The 15192-nt window shown below is 32.3% G+C and overlaps 2 protein-coding genes across 2 annotated transcripts; one reads left to right on the top strand and one right to left on the bottom strand.

Moving 5' to 3' along the window:
* Window positions 1-3626: 3626 nt before the first annotated feature.
* On the top strand, window positions 3627-3932 carry LOC109003533. The gene has a single exon (XM_018981702.1). The coding sequence runs from the start codon at window positions 3627-3629 to the stop codon at window positions 3930-3932; it is 306 nt and encodes a 101-aa protein (XP_018837247.1).
* Window positions 3933-4238: 306 nt separating this feature from the next.
* On the bottom strand, window positions 4239-9927 carry LOC109003535 (annexin D5). The gene is made up of 6 exons (XM_035691230.1): window positions 9736-9927; window positions 8684-8829; window positions 6979-7197; window positions 6059-6274; window positions 5843-5932; window positions 4239-4654 (listed from the first exon to the last, which is right to left on the bottom strand). Exons 1-6 carry the CDS (start codon window positions 9809-9811, stop codon window positions 4451-4453), a joined length of 951 nt encoding a protein of 316 aa, XP_035547123.1. The 5' UTR covers window positions 9812-9927; the 3' UTR covers window positions 4239-4450.
* Window positions 9928-15192: the final 5265 nt, after the last annotated feature.

Below are 15192 nucleotides of genomic sequence, written 5' to 3' on the forward strand. Positions count from 1 at the left end.
ACTGCATAGTACTTTTGATAGGGAATGGTCTTTTCATGGAGTAAAATACAAAATATTAATACATGCACAAGAACCCAAAATATTATACTGTTGCACAAACAATATTAATGCTAAATTTTTCTCCTGTTCATGCACCATTTTGTGTTTTGTTTTGTGTCCCTAACAGTGCTCATTTTGATAACGTGGTCTGCATGCATCATCACTACAAGAAGAGTCTTGGCTGATCACCTCTGCACCAAGAGCACCAACACGTCGAGCACATTCCGATAAGTATCAAGCCAGGGATAATCCCAAGCAATCTCTCTCTCTCTCTCTCTCTCTCTCTCTCTCTCTCTCTCTCTCTCTCTTCAACTCCTCAATAATATTGGCTGTAAAGCACTACGTGTACTTGATTTCAAGGCTTCCTTGGCCTACTATAGATTCATTCATGGTAGATCATACTTTCAACTAGTTGTAAAGTCATCCAGGCCAACTCGCAACTCATTTTGTATAGAAGTGAGTTCTCTAGCGACACAATTCATTATCACAACGGCATCCTAAAAATAATTTACAGTCACGTTGCCCCCATCTCCTCCTCCAAGATTCTTTCCTGCTCTCTTGATGCATTCATTTTGGACAAGATCAAATGGGCATTATTGTTGGCTACAAGGTCCCTAAAAAGAACAAGGCTAGGCCAACGTCGAAACAAGAAGGCAAACAACAATTTTATTTGAAAAAGCATTATATGATAGCACAAGAATAAAGAAAAGAAGGGCAACTATATTTTATTTTATTTTTTCTTTAACGAATCATAATTTTAAAAGGATATTTATAATGATTTAGAAGCTGTAAGAACCATAAAAGGAAAGATAAATATATTGGATAAGTAAATATTGACTTGTTACATTTGGAACAAGTCAATATTTGTTGCCATAAGATCATGTCTTGCTCTGTTTTATCATCTTGCCATAAGATGCCAACTTTATCGTCTTGCTGTAATGATGTCTTCCATATTTGAAAATTTACCATTGTCATTGACTTCTTTTCTTCTTTTGCAAATTAGATGGAGTCATTTGTTGTCATGATAGTGCCATTGATGACTTGCTCTATTTCTTCTTTTTCATTAGTGGATGAGTCAATATCAATTTTATATTTAACATGTCCTCACAAACTGAGCCAAGTAGTGAGGTTGAGTTTGGTTCGTAATCTTTCAAGATCAAATCGGGACAATGATTTAGTGAGAATATCGGCTAATTGAGAAGACGAAGACATAGTGAGTTTGGGGAAGGCCAAGTGTGAAGCGTTCTAGAACATAGTGGTAAGTAATTTCAATAAGCTTGCTGCGAGCGTGGAAAACATGATTGATTATCGTGTATAGAACACTTAGATTATCACAAAAGATGGTCGGAGGGGAATCAAGCCTAACACAGAGATCTCTAAGAATGTAGGTAATCCAAGTTAATTCAGCTACAGTATGAGCCATAGAGCATTATTCAACTTCTGGAGTGAGAGATCATGTTTTGCATTTTTGCATACCGAGAGATGCAATTACTTTCTACAGAAGTGAAAATTTCTATATTGGAGCGATGTGTGGTGGGGCAACCAACCTAATCAGCATAAGCAAACGCATATAGTTTGAGCTTGGTGTTGCTTGGTCTCCAAACCAAGCACGGGGTAATTGTTTAGAGCCATAAATGACTTTGTTTAATTTACACCGTGGTGGGAGAATGTGGAGTTTACAAATCCAGAGGATTAGTCTATAAAAACAATTTCATTGAAAAAATCAAGAAGAAATGTATTTTTCACATTTAGTTGGTGTGTAGTTCTTGATTAAGGTAATAGTAAGAACAAGATAAATGGTGTCTGGTTAGATGATGGGAAGAATGTTTCATTGTAATCAATACCTTATGCTTGATGGTACCCTTTGGCAAATATTGACTTGCTCTTTTTGGAACTCATTGTGGACTGTTTCGCCAACAATAAGCTTTATCATATTGTCGAAGTGGTGTCTTTGCATATTTAAAAAGTTACCATTGTCATTGACTTATTTCGTTTATTCTTTTACAAAGATGAAGTGATTTGTTACCTTAAAGTTTTTTTATCAAATTTTTTATTTAATAAAAAAATGCAACAAATTCGTATTTCTAAAACTACTTAATAATAACTCTTATATTTTTGCATGCAACATTCTCAATTATCTGGGTATGGATAGTTCATTGAAAGAGTAATGTTATATATAGTCAGGAATACACAAGTATCATACAGTTATTTTAAAAATTAATAAAATTTATTATTTTTTTATATAAATTTTATATATATTTATTTTTTTTAAATAATTATATTATTATTTCTCGAGAATGTATAATGTTTTCATGCGCGTACAAAACAGAGGAAAGGTGACGAAAGAGTGTGAGGTGTCACAACTTCCGATGCAACTCTATCCTACTACTTCCATTGTTTCTAACCCCATTCATTGTTTGCTTGCTGCCACACTAACATATCCCATCATCATTTTTTCTCCTATTTTTTTTTTTTTTTAAAAAACCTAACAACAAAATATCTAAAATATCTGAAAGCTAGAGATGCTTTTAAAATTAAATATATTTTATTTATTTAATCATGATACCTTCTCTAAAAATTTCTTGTAGATCCTCTAATATGGGAGAATAATATCTCAATAAAAAAAATTGATGTGATATGGATATATGTTAGTGTTTTGTGTGGTTAAAGTATTTATTTTTTAAAAATAAAATAAAATAAAATAATCCCAAAAATAAAAAATAAAAAGTAACTAATTTTTTATAAAAAAAAAATACTAATATTTAAAAAATAAAATGGGGCTGTGAGCCACCCTATGTGGGGGTGGAGGGGTTGCCTCATCTCTTGCTCCCTTACAACAAACAGGGTGACTGCCAACATGGGTACTCTTTCTTATGCCAATTTTTATTTTTATTTTTTATTTTTTAGATTTTTAAGTGTTGAATTTTAAAATATATGTTTTTGTAATTATTCTTATTTTAAAAAAAATCATTATTTTAATTATTTTTGTGTATGATGGCATGGCTTGGTGACAAAGTAGTTAGGACATGTGTAAACAATATATTAAGTCATAATGTAAACATCCCCTTGCATCTCAATAGTTTCAAATCTATAAGCTTATTCACAAAATACCGGACCTCGTGGCTTGCATGATAGTTTACCTTTCAATAAACGGTAGGTGAAATTGAAGAATTAGAAAATTAATGGAAAAAAGAAAAGAAAAGAAAAAAGAAGTGGCAAACATATTGCCAAGAACTTGAGTGGAAGATTCAGAATAGTGACTGGTAATGAATTTTACTTCACAGTTCCATTTTTTCTATGTCCATACCCATTTTAGATGCACACGAAGACCATCCCCCCTTGGAGCTTTCTTTTAACTTCCCATACAAGAAAACAAGATTGTCATTCAACATAAATATTTAGAAAGTTACAAAAAGATTCCTCTCTCTCTCTCGTGTGTAGATTATACCTCCATAATAATATATATATATATATATATATATGTATATAGAACAAGCATGAGAAGTATAGGAACAGGAATGAATGTAGTTTTTGGAACCCAAAACTGCTAAGTTTTCACAGAGAGAGAGAGAGAGAGAGAGAGAGAGATGGCAAGTGAAGTGGTGAAGAGGGTAAAGTGTGGGTGCTGTGGGATGTGGGAGGAGTGCACAGTGGAGTACATTGAATGGGTTCAGGAGCGGTTTGGAGGAGTCTGGGTTTGTGGGCTATGCGAAGAAGCTATCAAAGATGAGCAAGCACGTCTTGGTGTTGGAGTTGAGGCTGCTTTGAGGATGCATGCCACCTTTCTAGAGTCTGCACATGCTGATCCTGCTGCTCGCATGGCTCCTTCCATTCTTGAACTCATCAAAAAGATCATGTCTTCTTCTTTGTCACCAAAGGCTTCTTTGCCCTAACTCTTTTTACGCTCTTTATCCAAAATGTTAACATTGTTTGTGATGCTAACATTGATGCTTTTGTGATGGCTATGGAGCTGAAAATAGAACAGTTGGCCAGTTGCTCTTTCATCTAAATGCCTCTCCCTTTTAAATTTATTTGGAATGATTTATTAAAAATCCTTCACAGCCCTGACCCATTATCCATCTTGATTGCATATAGCTTAGGAAGTGGGTCCTGAACAAGGATTATGCTGATGAATGCAAAAGGTTTGGGCAGCATTAGCTACTCCTTCACATCCATCTCAGGTACAGCAAGACAAGAGACCAGATAAAACAAAGCAGCTCTTTAAATTACAACAAATCATACAAACAAATCACTATTGGTACAGCAAGCCAAGTTGAGTTGCCTATCTTATGCAGGAAATATCTTTACATATGTTTACAAGATTTAACACGTTTTTTACACACACAATAAAACTTAAATCGAGTTGCATAAACACATCCTTTCAAAAGCACCGATCATATCTTTCTTTTGGCTAGTGGTTGGGACCCAAAAGAGATAGAAGAAAAGTCCTGTAATGACCTGATGTTTCTGAGTGGACTGCATCATTCAATGTCTTCTTGTATTTCTTCAGGTATTCGACTTTTATGTACTGCATATCGATCTCAGTCCTCGTCACAATGACCCTCACCAGGGTGGTGTCGTTAGTCCCCAAACCCTTCATAGATTTACGCAACACCTGCAAAGTTTCAGCAAATAGTCAGTAAATTCTTGAGCACCATAGTCCCAAAGTATCAGTAAGTAAAATAACTGGCCCCTGCTTTTCCAGACAAACATGAGATATGGAAACAGAAAAAAACAGTTTGGCTAATCATAATTTAATATCTATCGAGTTTCAAAATCCAAATGGATTTAGTCATTAATCAATGGGTTAGGTCCACTAGTTCATTGCTGGTTTATAATCTTTACAATGGAATTTATTGGAATAATCGAAGGGGACATTTAGTGGCTCAATCAGAAGGAAGTTATGCAAAAGCTACAAAACTATTATAAGGCCAGCAATTAGAAATCGATCCTTGTATTTGATGTTATAGACCTTATTCACACAAAGGAAAAATATTGCGTAGAGATTTAGGCCCCATTTGGTTTCACAGATGGTCTCAACCCATCTTATTACATATTATCTCATCTCATCTCAACATCCAAACACCATTTAAATACAAATACTTTTCAATTTCAAATTTTTAATTTTTTAACTTTTTCATCTAATCATTATCTTAATCATTATAACTTTCCCAAACTTCCAAACAAACCACAAAAACAATTCTACTTTTTCAAATCCCAAAATAAAAAATATATTAAAAAATTACATTTTAACAATATTTCAACTTTATAATTTTTTTATTCAACTTTTTCTCTCATTTCCCAAAATCTCATAGAACATCTTAAATCAAACCATTTCACTACTATTCACAAATTATCTAACTATTAAGATTTCTCATCTCATCTGTATAACCAAACAAGACCTAGACTTTAGACCACTCATTATTTTCTGGTGCTAGAATGAAACACTAAGCTTTTAACAAAATGATTTCAATGATCTAGCTGATTTTTACTGTACATGACGCGGCATAATTTTTTTTTTTTTAATTAGCGTTGTTCTGACATACTGTGTTTGAAATTTAGGGACGTAGTCCAAACTAGGATCATCCAACATAAAGAGACACACGTGTACCAGATAACACCACTATTTCCATTTTCATTTTCCGCCAAATAACGTCTGCTGCAATATGAAATCTCAGAAGTAATATTTAGTTTGCCTTTTTATCATGAAGTGTCCCCTTTTTTAATAATTGCATGATAAACTTCTTCAATGTAACCAAATTCAGCTTAGAGAAACAACAGCTCAGCTTAGAGTGGATGATACCTTTGCAAAGTATTTTGCAGGATTCTCTGAGCAGCGTAAAATTGTCAAAAGAGCATATTCGAAGAGCCCAGACGTTTCACCCTTTACCGCCTGAGATAAGTTCAGTTTGGCTTAGTGTCGGACAAACATTGCAAGAGTTAAAAGGCCTCCTTTCTTCAGGCATATAAATTAAACAATAATAAGCAAAAAGATAGAGACAGTGGAAACAAGATATACCTTTTTCAGTGAACTTCCATACATGTCATGGTAAGCAGAACTAATAGCAGCCAATTGTGCCCTGCTTCGCTCACTAAACATGCGGATGAAAGTCTTCTCATCTGTTCCCAATTTCTTCTCCCCTGCTTTATAAAGAGCCTTTGCATCCTTCTGGGTTATCTCTCTGTCAACTTCCAGACCTTCATAACGGAGTGTTCTTACATATGCAAGCAATAGCTACACAAAGTATTTTGCATCAAGATATTGATGAATTCATTTCCTTTTATATTTTTAAAAGAAAATTATCAAACATGGAATAGGCGTAAAATGGTTAAGCATCGAAAGGGTTTGTGATTCAAGCTGGATTTCGTGAAAAGTTCAGAGGTAGCATTAGTAAGGAAATCTGTTAACGGCCTTAACTCAAAGACTAGACTAACAGAGCGATCCTTCAAAAACAGAAAAAGAAAAAGAACATATGGAACCAGTTATAATCATAAATCATGCATCAGGTCACCCCTCACCACAGAGATATAGTATTGCAAAAATCACACTTGTGTCAGGACCAAAGAATCCCACTATTTCATGATCCAGCAACAGATGCCATAAATGACTTTATTGGGACCTAATTATTACTTTTATATGCCTAATCTTCAATGCACATGCCATGTGGTAAGGATCATACTACACATATGCCTTCAGATCTTCTACAAAATATCAGGTGACAAAAAAAAAAAAATCAAAACAAAACGATAATAATTTCAGGGTCTTTTTCAAAATGCAAAGCATGTGGACAGAAAAAAAAAGGGCAGCAAAAATGAGATAACTGGATGAAAAAAATCTCAAAAATTCTCCTATAATGGAAAGCTAAGGATATATCTCTCCAAAGCAAAATATCCATACTTGACTAAAGCAAGATCGAGAAATATAGAAAGAAACTTTACCTTTTTATGATCTCCAGAGGCACAGATTTCAATATCATGTTCAAGGGGAACCCCAAATTTTGAGTGATATATTTGCTTAACATGCTGTATCTGGGATGGGGTACGAGAACAGATTACTTCAGTGGCAGCTTCAAGGTTCTTTGTCTCTACACGTAATGCCTGCCAGACAATTAGTGCATCACGTCCCGCCGGATCGTGCATCCAGAGCAGAACTGCTGTCTAAGGGATGATTATAAGATGATCAGGAGTTAAAAAATACATAAACCAAAGAAAAGAAAAAAGGATATTGATCAAGATGCTTTGCCACAGCTCTTTGCAAAATACTATCATATACAATTTTTCCTGGTAGCTGAGTGAAAAAGACAAAAAAAGAATAAAATAAAAGAGAAAACAGATCAAAGAGTAGACACGCTCCACAGACCTCAGCCTAAAACAATTAAAGAGTATGTGTAACAAGTCCTAGATCTGCATTTATTAAACGACAAATATTCTATGTAACTAAGTTAGCATGGATTGAGGGTTTTTTTTTTTTTTTTTGGATGTCGGAGAACCTCTCCAAGACAGGGGCCCTTCGGACCCACCCTTGCAGAGTAAACCCTGGTCTCGTGCACCGCACCCTCGAAAGTTTCCCTACATGGAATTGATTAAACCGATGGCTTTTTACCATGGGGTGTGGCCCCAAAGAATTGTTTGCACCCATGAAGTGTTGAACCTTGGATCTTGAAGTGAGTGATACCCCAAGACCAAGGCCTTCAGCACTTGGGCCAACCCTTTGGGTTCGCATGCATTGAGGTATTATACAACAAATAGAACCTTTATTGTATACTAAGAATATCTCTGGGCTGGTTTGGATACTAATAATATCTCAGAATATTACTGAAATAGTTTGAGTTAATAGGTTTTATTGGGTTTTGGAAAAGGAGAGAGAAAAAGTTGAATAAAATATTATAGAGTTAAAAGATTGTTTGAATATTATTTTTATTTTGAAATTTAAAAAAATTTTATTGCTTTTTGTGTTTTATTTGGAAGTTTGAAAAAATTGTAATAACTAGGTAATAATTAGATGAAACAGTCGAATATTTGAAATTAAAAAGTGTTTTGTATTTGAGTGATGTTTAGAAAGGAAATATTTAAGAATATCTAAGAATACCCGAGAACAATTATGTTCCCAAACATGCCCTCAATGTTATTATTTTGATCCCCAAAGTTTTAGTTAAGCAACTTAATCTTATATCCCCTGCTTTCCTATGTTTATATGTAAGTGATGAGAAACCTCATAAATTTTTCTTAAGAGAAGAGAGGAACACGAGCAATTTATACAGTGTGTCATGGTAACCCTGATCATCAAAAGTTATAATAGATAGGTTCTTTAACTTCTTTTAAAATTAAATAATATTTATGAATCCATTTGATACATAAGTTCAGAAAATAAAAAAGCCCCATTAGGAAAACTAAAAGACCATTGATTTCAAATGTTTAACCAAATATATTATTATATCATAACAATTTTTTTTTATAGGTATATCATAGCAAAATTATTGATGTGGTTATATTTATTATTTCTTCGTTTAATGAATTTAACTTAATGACATATTATTTAATTTTCAATAACATAATAAGATAATTGATGATGTGACATTATAAGAGGGAAGGTCCATGCTTTAACAATTATATAGTATTTAGATATATAGATAGGTATTGGTACCTCTAATTTGCCAGTAAGCTCTTTAGACAAGCGTTTAAAGAGGTCATCAGAATACATTGTTCTATATTCTTGTTGGATAAGGGCGCGCTGTGTTGCGTCCCGATGCGCAAGAATATTGACTACTGCTGCAGTATCGCACCCGAACCCTGGAAATTCAAATAAGAAGATTATGAAACATGTATTCCACATACACAATGCAACTTATTGAAACATCAAATTTCCCATTGCAGACACAATGGGAAATCGCAATATACATACATAACAGCCCACAGAAGGAAAATAGAGGACAGCTCCTATTAGAGAATTTGGCAAATACATAACTACCAACATGTTGTACAATAAAAATGTAGGGAAGTGGTGGCAGAACTGGATGTATATCACCAGGAACTACCACTCATAAATATTAACACCATCTTAGATTGAACCTCTGTTGCATGGGTGTACAAATCATCTCCCTGTCCTTACGACATATTATGTCTATTTCTTTGGTATACTACCACAAAGTCGTTGTAATTTGGACCTAATAAAACTTTCATATTCTCCATCTCAATTGACGGATTGTAGCACTAACGCACGTGTGTACGCATGAAAAATGAAAATTGACCGTCATTATTGGCTGGAACAGAGCTTTTATGCTTCCAGATCCAAAAAGAAAAGCTAGTTATTGTGCTAATGGAAGGCCAAAATTTCATGCCTCAAATGTCACCGCATGAGATCTAGCGGCGGTAATTATAATTATCAACAAAAAGAAAAATTTTCGAAATTCAGAACAAAAATTGTAACCCAAGACCTAGGTTTATGAGGAAAAAAGTTTCCTATTTGCGCAATCACAATCTATGCAATAAAACAAAAAAGCAAAAGAGATCTTCTAAGGGAAGGCTCTGAGAAACAAAGCAGGTATAATATCTACGTCATTTCACTGATTGCATGAACATTTTTCAAAAATTTCCAACGGTCGATCAGAAAAACTAGCAAACGAGGCATGAGATAAGAGCATATGAAAACAACCTAACAAGAAGAAATTCGAGACAAAAGAAGGAGAAAGTTAGTACCCTTGAAAGCACGGTAAAGCGCTATAGCGTCGTCTCTTGGGGAAGTGGCAACGGGAGAAAGAATCAGCGTCGACATTTTCTCAGTCCCAAAATCTCTGAATCGATCTTCTTGTCTTGTGGGTTTGATTTTGTAATGAAATGAAAAAGAGAGAGAAAACAGAGCAGGCAGTTTGAAAACAGACCGACAGAAGCTCTCCCTCCCTCCATTATTTATTTATTTATTTATTTCATTTCATTTAATCGACACGCGGCACGCCATCGGTAACATCGACTAGGAGTGGCCCCCACTTACTCTCATTTCTAGACGTTATCTAATAGACAAAATCAATTGTATTAGGAGTCCTGCTACAGCCTACAGCCCCCGCTCCCTCTCCCGCTTTCGGTCCCGCTCGGTGTAAAATATAGTGTTTTTTTATTTTACTTTTTTATACATGTATTTTTTAACACTATAAAATATTTTTAAAAAAAATAAAAAAAATTATAATATCACTAAAAAATACTTACTTAATCATTAAGTAAAAAAAAAATATATTAAAAAAATAATTTTACACCGAGCGGGACCAAGAGCGGGATCGGGAGTGGTGAGAGTAGCATTATTCTTGTATTAGATATCCGTATTTTTCACATTTAAGACGTGTCGTTTTCTCTCGTACAAATAAGATAGGGAATTCTATACTCTTTTACCATAAGATAAAAGAAATTTATATACGGATTTAGAATTTATTTTATTTTATTTTATTTTATTATTATAATTTTTTAAAATTTTTTATATAAAATATAATAAGTCTCAATTTAGATTAAAAATTTATTTAGATAATGAAATGAGATGAGATAATTTTAAATAAAATATTATTTTTTAATATTATTATTTTAAATTTTAAAAAAATTAAATTATTTATTATATTTTATAAAAAAAATTATTATAATAAAATAAAATAAATATTCAAACGATATGAGTTGAAATCTCGTACGGTAAAATAGTCTTGGATATAAACACACATGTTTTTACTAGCGACAAAAGTGATAGCTTTTGCCTCTATGGTTTAGAGTATTTTTAATGGATTAGTCAAAATTAAATGATATTTTATATGAATGTAAGAAAAATTTAATTTTTAATTATTTTATTTACATAAATCTCTACATTAGAATAGTTATTTTTTTATTATATATAATAGAATAATATAAGATGAATTTGATTTTGATTATTCACATTAAATCTCCACATTAGATTATCTATTTATTCATTATATAGTAATGAATAACTAATAATTTTTAAAATATTTAATTTTTTTAATTATTAATTTATTTTATTTTATCATATTTTACTATTCTACCTATTATATATTAATTAATAATCATATTCTTATTAAATTAATATATTACTAACTTAAATTAATATATCAATTATGATAAAATATGTGATAGAAAGAAATAGAGAGATAAATAATTAATAAAATATATATTTGATGTATGAACAATAACCTTCAAATTTAGAAAAAAATTTGAAAGTCACTGTAACTAAATTCTAAATATTTGGAATTTAATTAATCCATTGTGAACATATTTTGCTCTCTAATAACTAAATACTCAATGAATTTATCTTTTAGCTAATCCATTGAAGATTCTCACAATGGATTAGCTATCTACTCCCTCATATAATAATAAAAATACCACTAAAAAATAGAGAAAAGAGAAATTATTTTAATAATCTTAGCTACCACTTTTATGCATAACAACAACAGAGCATTTTAAATGAATTAGTTAAAGAAAAATGTTAGATACAAGCAGCATGCGTAATCACTGTGCAAATGGTATCCAAGTGGAAAATGAAACGGTTCGTTTTGGAATTGGATGGCTCACATTCTCCCTCCCTCTGAATCCAGAGATCCCAGTCTCTCTCCCTCGTCTTCCCCATTCTCTCCCATCTTTCTTTGAACCTGTTCTCCACTGTGAATCGTCCCCTCCCCAAGCTCCCTTTAAAGACCAGCTCCCTCCCTCAGACTTTCCCTTCCTCACTCTTCCTTAATTACATGCCCTTTCATAGTTACTGTAACAAAGCAGTTGAAGAATAATACGAATGAACATGAGCATAATAGTAGAATGGTGAAATAGGTCTACAACATGGAGCTATGATTTCACTAGTTGTGACCCACCGATGTGAATAAAACCTTTTCCGAGTAGTTTCATGGTCGTATGATGCACCATTTCTCTCTCAGTCAAGTCGATATTGTAAGAGGCCTGGGAACACGGAAAAGCTAGAAAGCAACAATGTAAAAGCAAGAAGAAGACGAAGAGGGAGAAGATACAGAGAGACTTCGCACGTAGTTGTTACCTTGTTGGGTTCAAACATGGAAAACTTTTCAACTTCCTTGACTAATGCATGATGGGTACGGGATGGCCTAGAATTTCTTCTTAGCTTCTTCTACTTCCACGAACTTTGAATTTCCGAAGCTGAACATCTATCTGGGTTTCGTGTATTTCATCTGCTTGAAGGACAAGCCAAAATCTACGCAAAATCTTTTTTCAGATTTCTTTTTTCCGCATTTCTTTCTTTTTTAAAATGTAATGGCTGACATGACATAGACAACTATTGACCGTTTGCGCGGCCCAACTGTACCTAGAAGAATTAAAAGTCCATCACATATTTAATTATTAGATTCCAAAATATTATCATAATAATTAATTAAAATCTAAATATTTATACTTTAGCAACACCAAATGGGATGGATAAACATAAGAGTTTTGCTACACAACTTCTACCACACTCCATACTTTTTTAAATTTTTAAATTTTTTAATATTTTTTTAAAAAATTTTTTTGAGTATATTCTTTTTAAATTATTTCAAATTTTCTATTTATTATTTCTATAATAAATATTTGATAAAAGAAAAAAATAATAATAATTAAAAAAAAATATAGAGTATAAAATGTGAGGAAGTTGTGAAAATTTATTGTAAACATAAACTCATTAAGAGTTTAAAAAAAATATCAAGGTAGTAGGTAGTCAAGAGGCCCACTTGAAGACTTTGAGATCTCGTATTTAGAAAAGAGTATTGCTAGGTACACAATTTTTGTGTACACGAAAACAAGAGACATAACGATAAAATTAGAGTAGTGTTACTCATATGCACAATTTTACACACGATACTATACGTATTAAGTGACAATCTCATTTTATCAATTTTTTTTTTTTAATTTGAATTTCAAATTTCAAACTTTAAAATTTTATTATTTTCAATAGTTAACACATCAGTTCATATGATTATGTAAATAAAATTGTAAGCATATATATAACATTTTCTTTCTTTAGTCTTGTACGAGTAAATGATGTTGAATAGTTGATGGAAGTGAGTTTTTGTACCAGGGCAAGCTAGGCCTGGCTTACTTCATTGAAACCAGAGGCTCGTGATTTGGCGAGCCATGAAATGAAAAGAGGGAGACTCTGGCATGCCCAAAAGGGAAAGAACAGGCAACATACTTTCAAATGTGTCGCATTAAAGAGGGGAATGCAGGTTGGGATCCGGTCCCCAATAGGATTAGTCGCATTATGTAATACCGAATGACCCTCACAAGAGGTCGAGGTCCCATACTTGAATGAACAACCGCATTAAATATGGAGCTTTGCTACACAACTTCCACCACACTCCACACTCCATACTTTTTTAAATTTTTTAAATTTTTAATATTTTTTTTAAATTTTTTTTTGAGTTTATTCTTTTTAAATTATTTCAAATTTTTTATTCATTATTCATATAATAAATATTTAATAAAAGAAAAAAATAATAAAAATTAAAAATAATATGGAGTGTAGAGGTTGTGTGAATAGTAGGAGGTTGAGTAGATTTTTTGTTAAATATGACCTCATGCTGTTTGGAACAGAAGGGAGGTTAATCACTCATATCAAACTCTTAACTCTTTTTCTTTTTGACTTTGATATCAGAGGTATCACAGACACATCCGACTACCCCTTTTCATTTCTTTTGCCAATGCTTGACGATGTTTAGAGCTGGTATTACAAAACATATCTAAACAGTCGAGATTAGTATTATGGAGTCTACCTCTCATGAAATCATGACTTGTATGCCATAAGCTTGCTATCTCCATAGCATATCATGTTTATTATTTTTTATAACTTTTTATTTGCATTATAATGAAATATCGTTGGAGCATTTAAATTAATTACATGGTAAAATAATGGACTTTACATAAAGATAAGTTGTTCTTACTTTTAAATAAAACTACATGAAAAATTACATTGTTTTGATATGATGTTTGGAAGCCGCGTAGACTTGGAGTAAGGAAGATATAACCAAGTACGTGTCAAAGCTGCCTACAAAAAAAAAAAAAGTACGTGTCAAAGCTCAAAATAGACCCGAAATCCGAAACCGTGTGTAGAAACCGAACCGATCCGAGTGGAATGGAATGGAGGCCAACGCGTTTGCTGAGGCAAGTTGGATTGACTCCAACTCTGCAACTGCCTAACTACTTTTTCAACTTCTTTTAATTGAGGTAATACGAACACGGAAAGTGGAAACTTCTTTCGTCTGGACCTTTGAGGCAGGAAGTTTCTCTCTTGCATTTGAGTTTGAGGAGAGGTTTAGATTTACTGAAGAATTGAAATAAATTAAGATGATTTATGAATAATAGAATAAAAGTTTAATTATTTATTATATTTAGTATGAGAATTTAAAAAAATTATTTTAAGATTTGAAAAAGTTGAATTATTTATTATATTTTGTGTGAGAATTTAAGAAAATTATAATAATGAAATGAGATGAGTTGAGGTGAGTTTTGAATCCAAACCTCTCCTGAGTCCTTCCACAGATAGAATTAATAGAAATACATGTGTTGTCCAAACCAAGGTTGAAAAAAAATTTCATTTAAGTTGATTCAGTCGATTCAAATTGAATCGACAAAAAAATCAAAAGATTTAATAAACTTTTTGAATCGTTCACTAAATCATTATAATTGACCAATTAAGATTGATTTAGACCCATTTTAACCGATTCAAAATTTTATTTTTTTATGAGAAATAGACTTTATTTCATTCTATAAAAGAAGTTAAATATGTGACTTAAGTTACAAGTTAAATTAAACATCTATTATAAGCTTTCTCGTACACAAAAAATTTTGCGATGGGTATTATCTAAACTTCAAGAAACTCTCAAAAATAGAGTATATAAAACAAGGAAAAACAACCCGCATCAAAACTTCATCTTCCAAAAGAGGAGAAGTAAACAACACACCCATCCTCCTAAACAAAAGACGGAGGAACCAACCACCATTATGTACAAAAGTCTAATAGTCTATTTCAATTATTATTTAACACAAACAAAAATCAAAATTGCATTAAGTTGTCTAACAACTGCGTTTTTTTAAAAAAAAATTTGTTATACAAAAATATGATAATACTAAACATATATAAACTTTTTCATCATTATATTCAATAAGAATTGT

This window comes from Juglans regia, chromosome 6, assembly GCF_001411555.2.
Source record: "Juglans regia cultivar Chandler chromosome 6, Walnut 2.0, whole genome shotgun sequence".
Taxonomy (NCBI): Eukaryota; Viridiplantae; Streptophyta; class Magnoliopsida; order Fagales; family Juglandaceae; genus Juglans; species Juglans regia.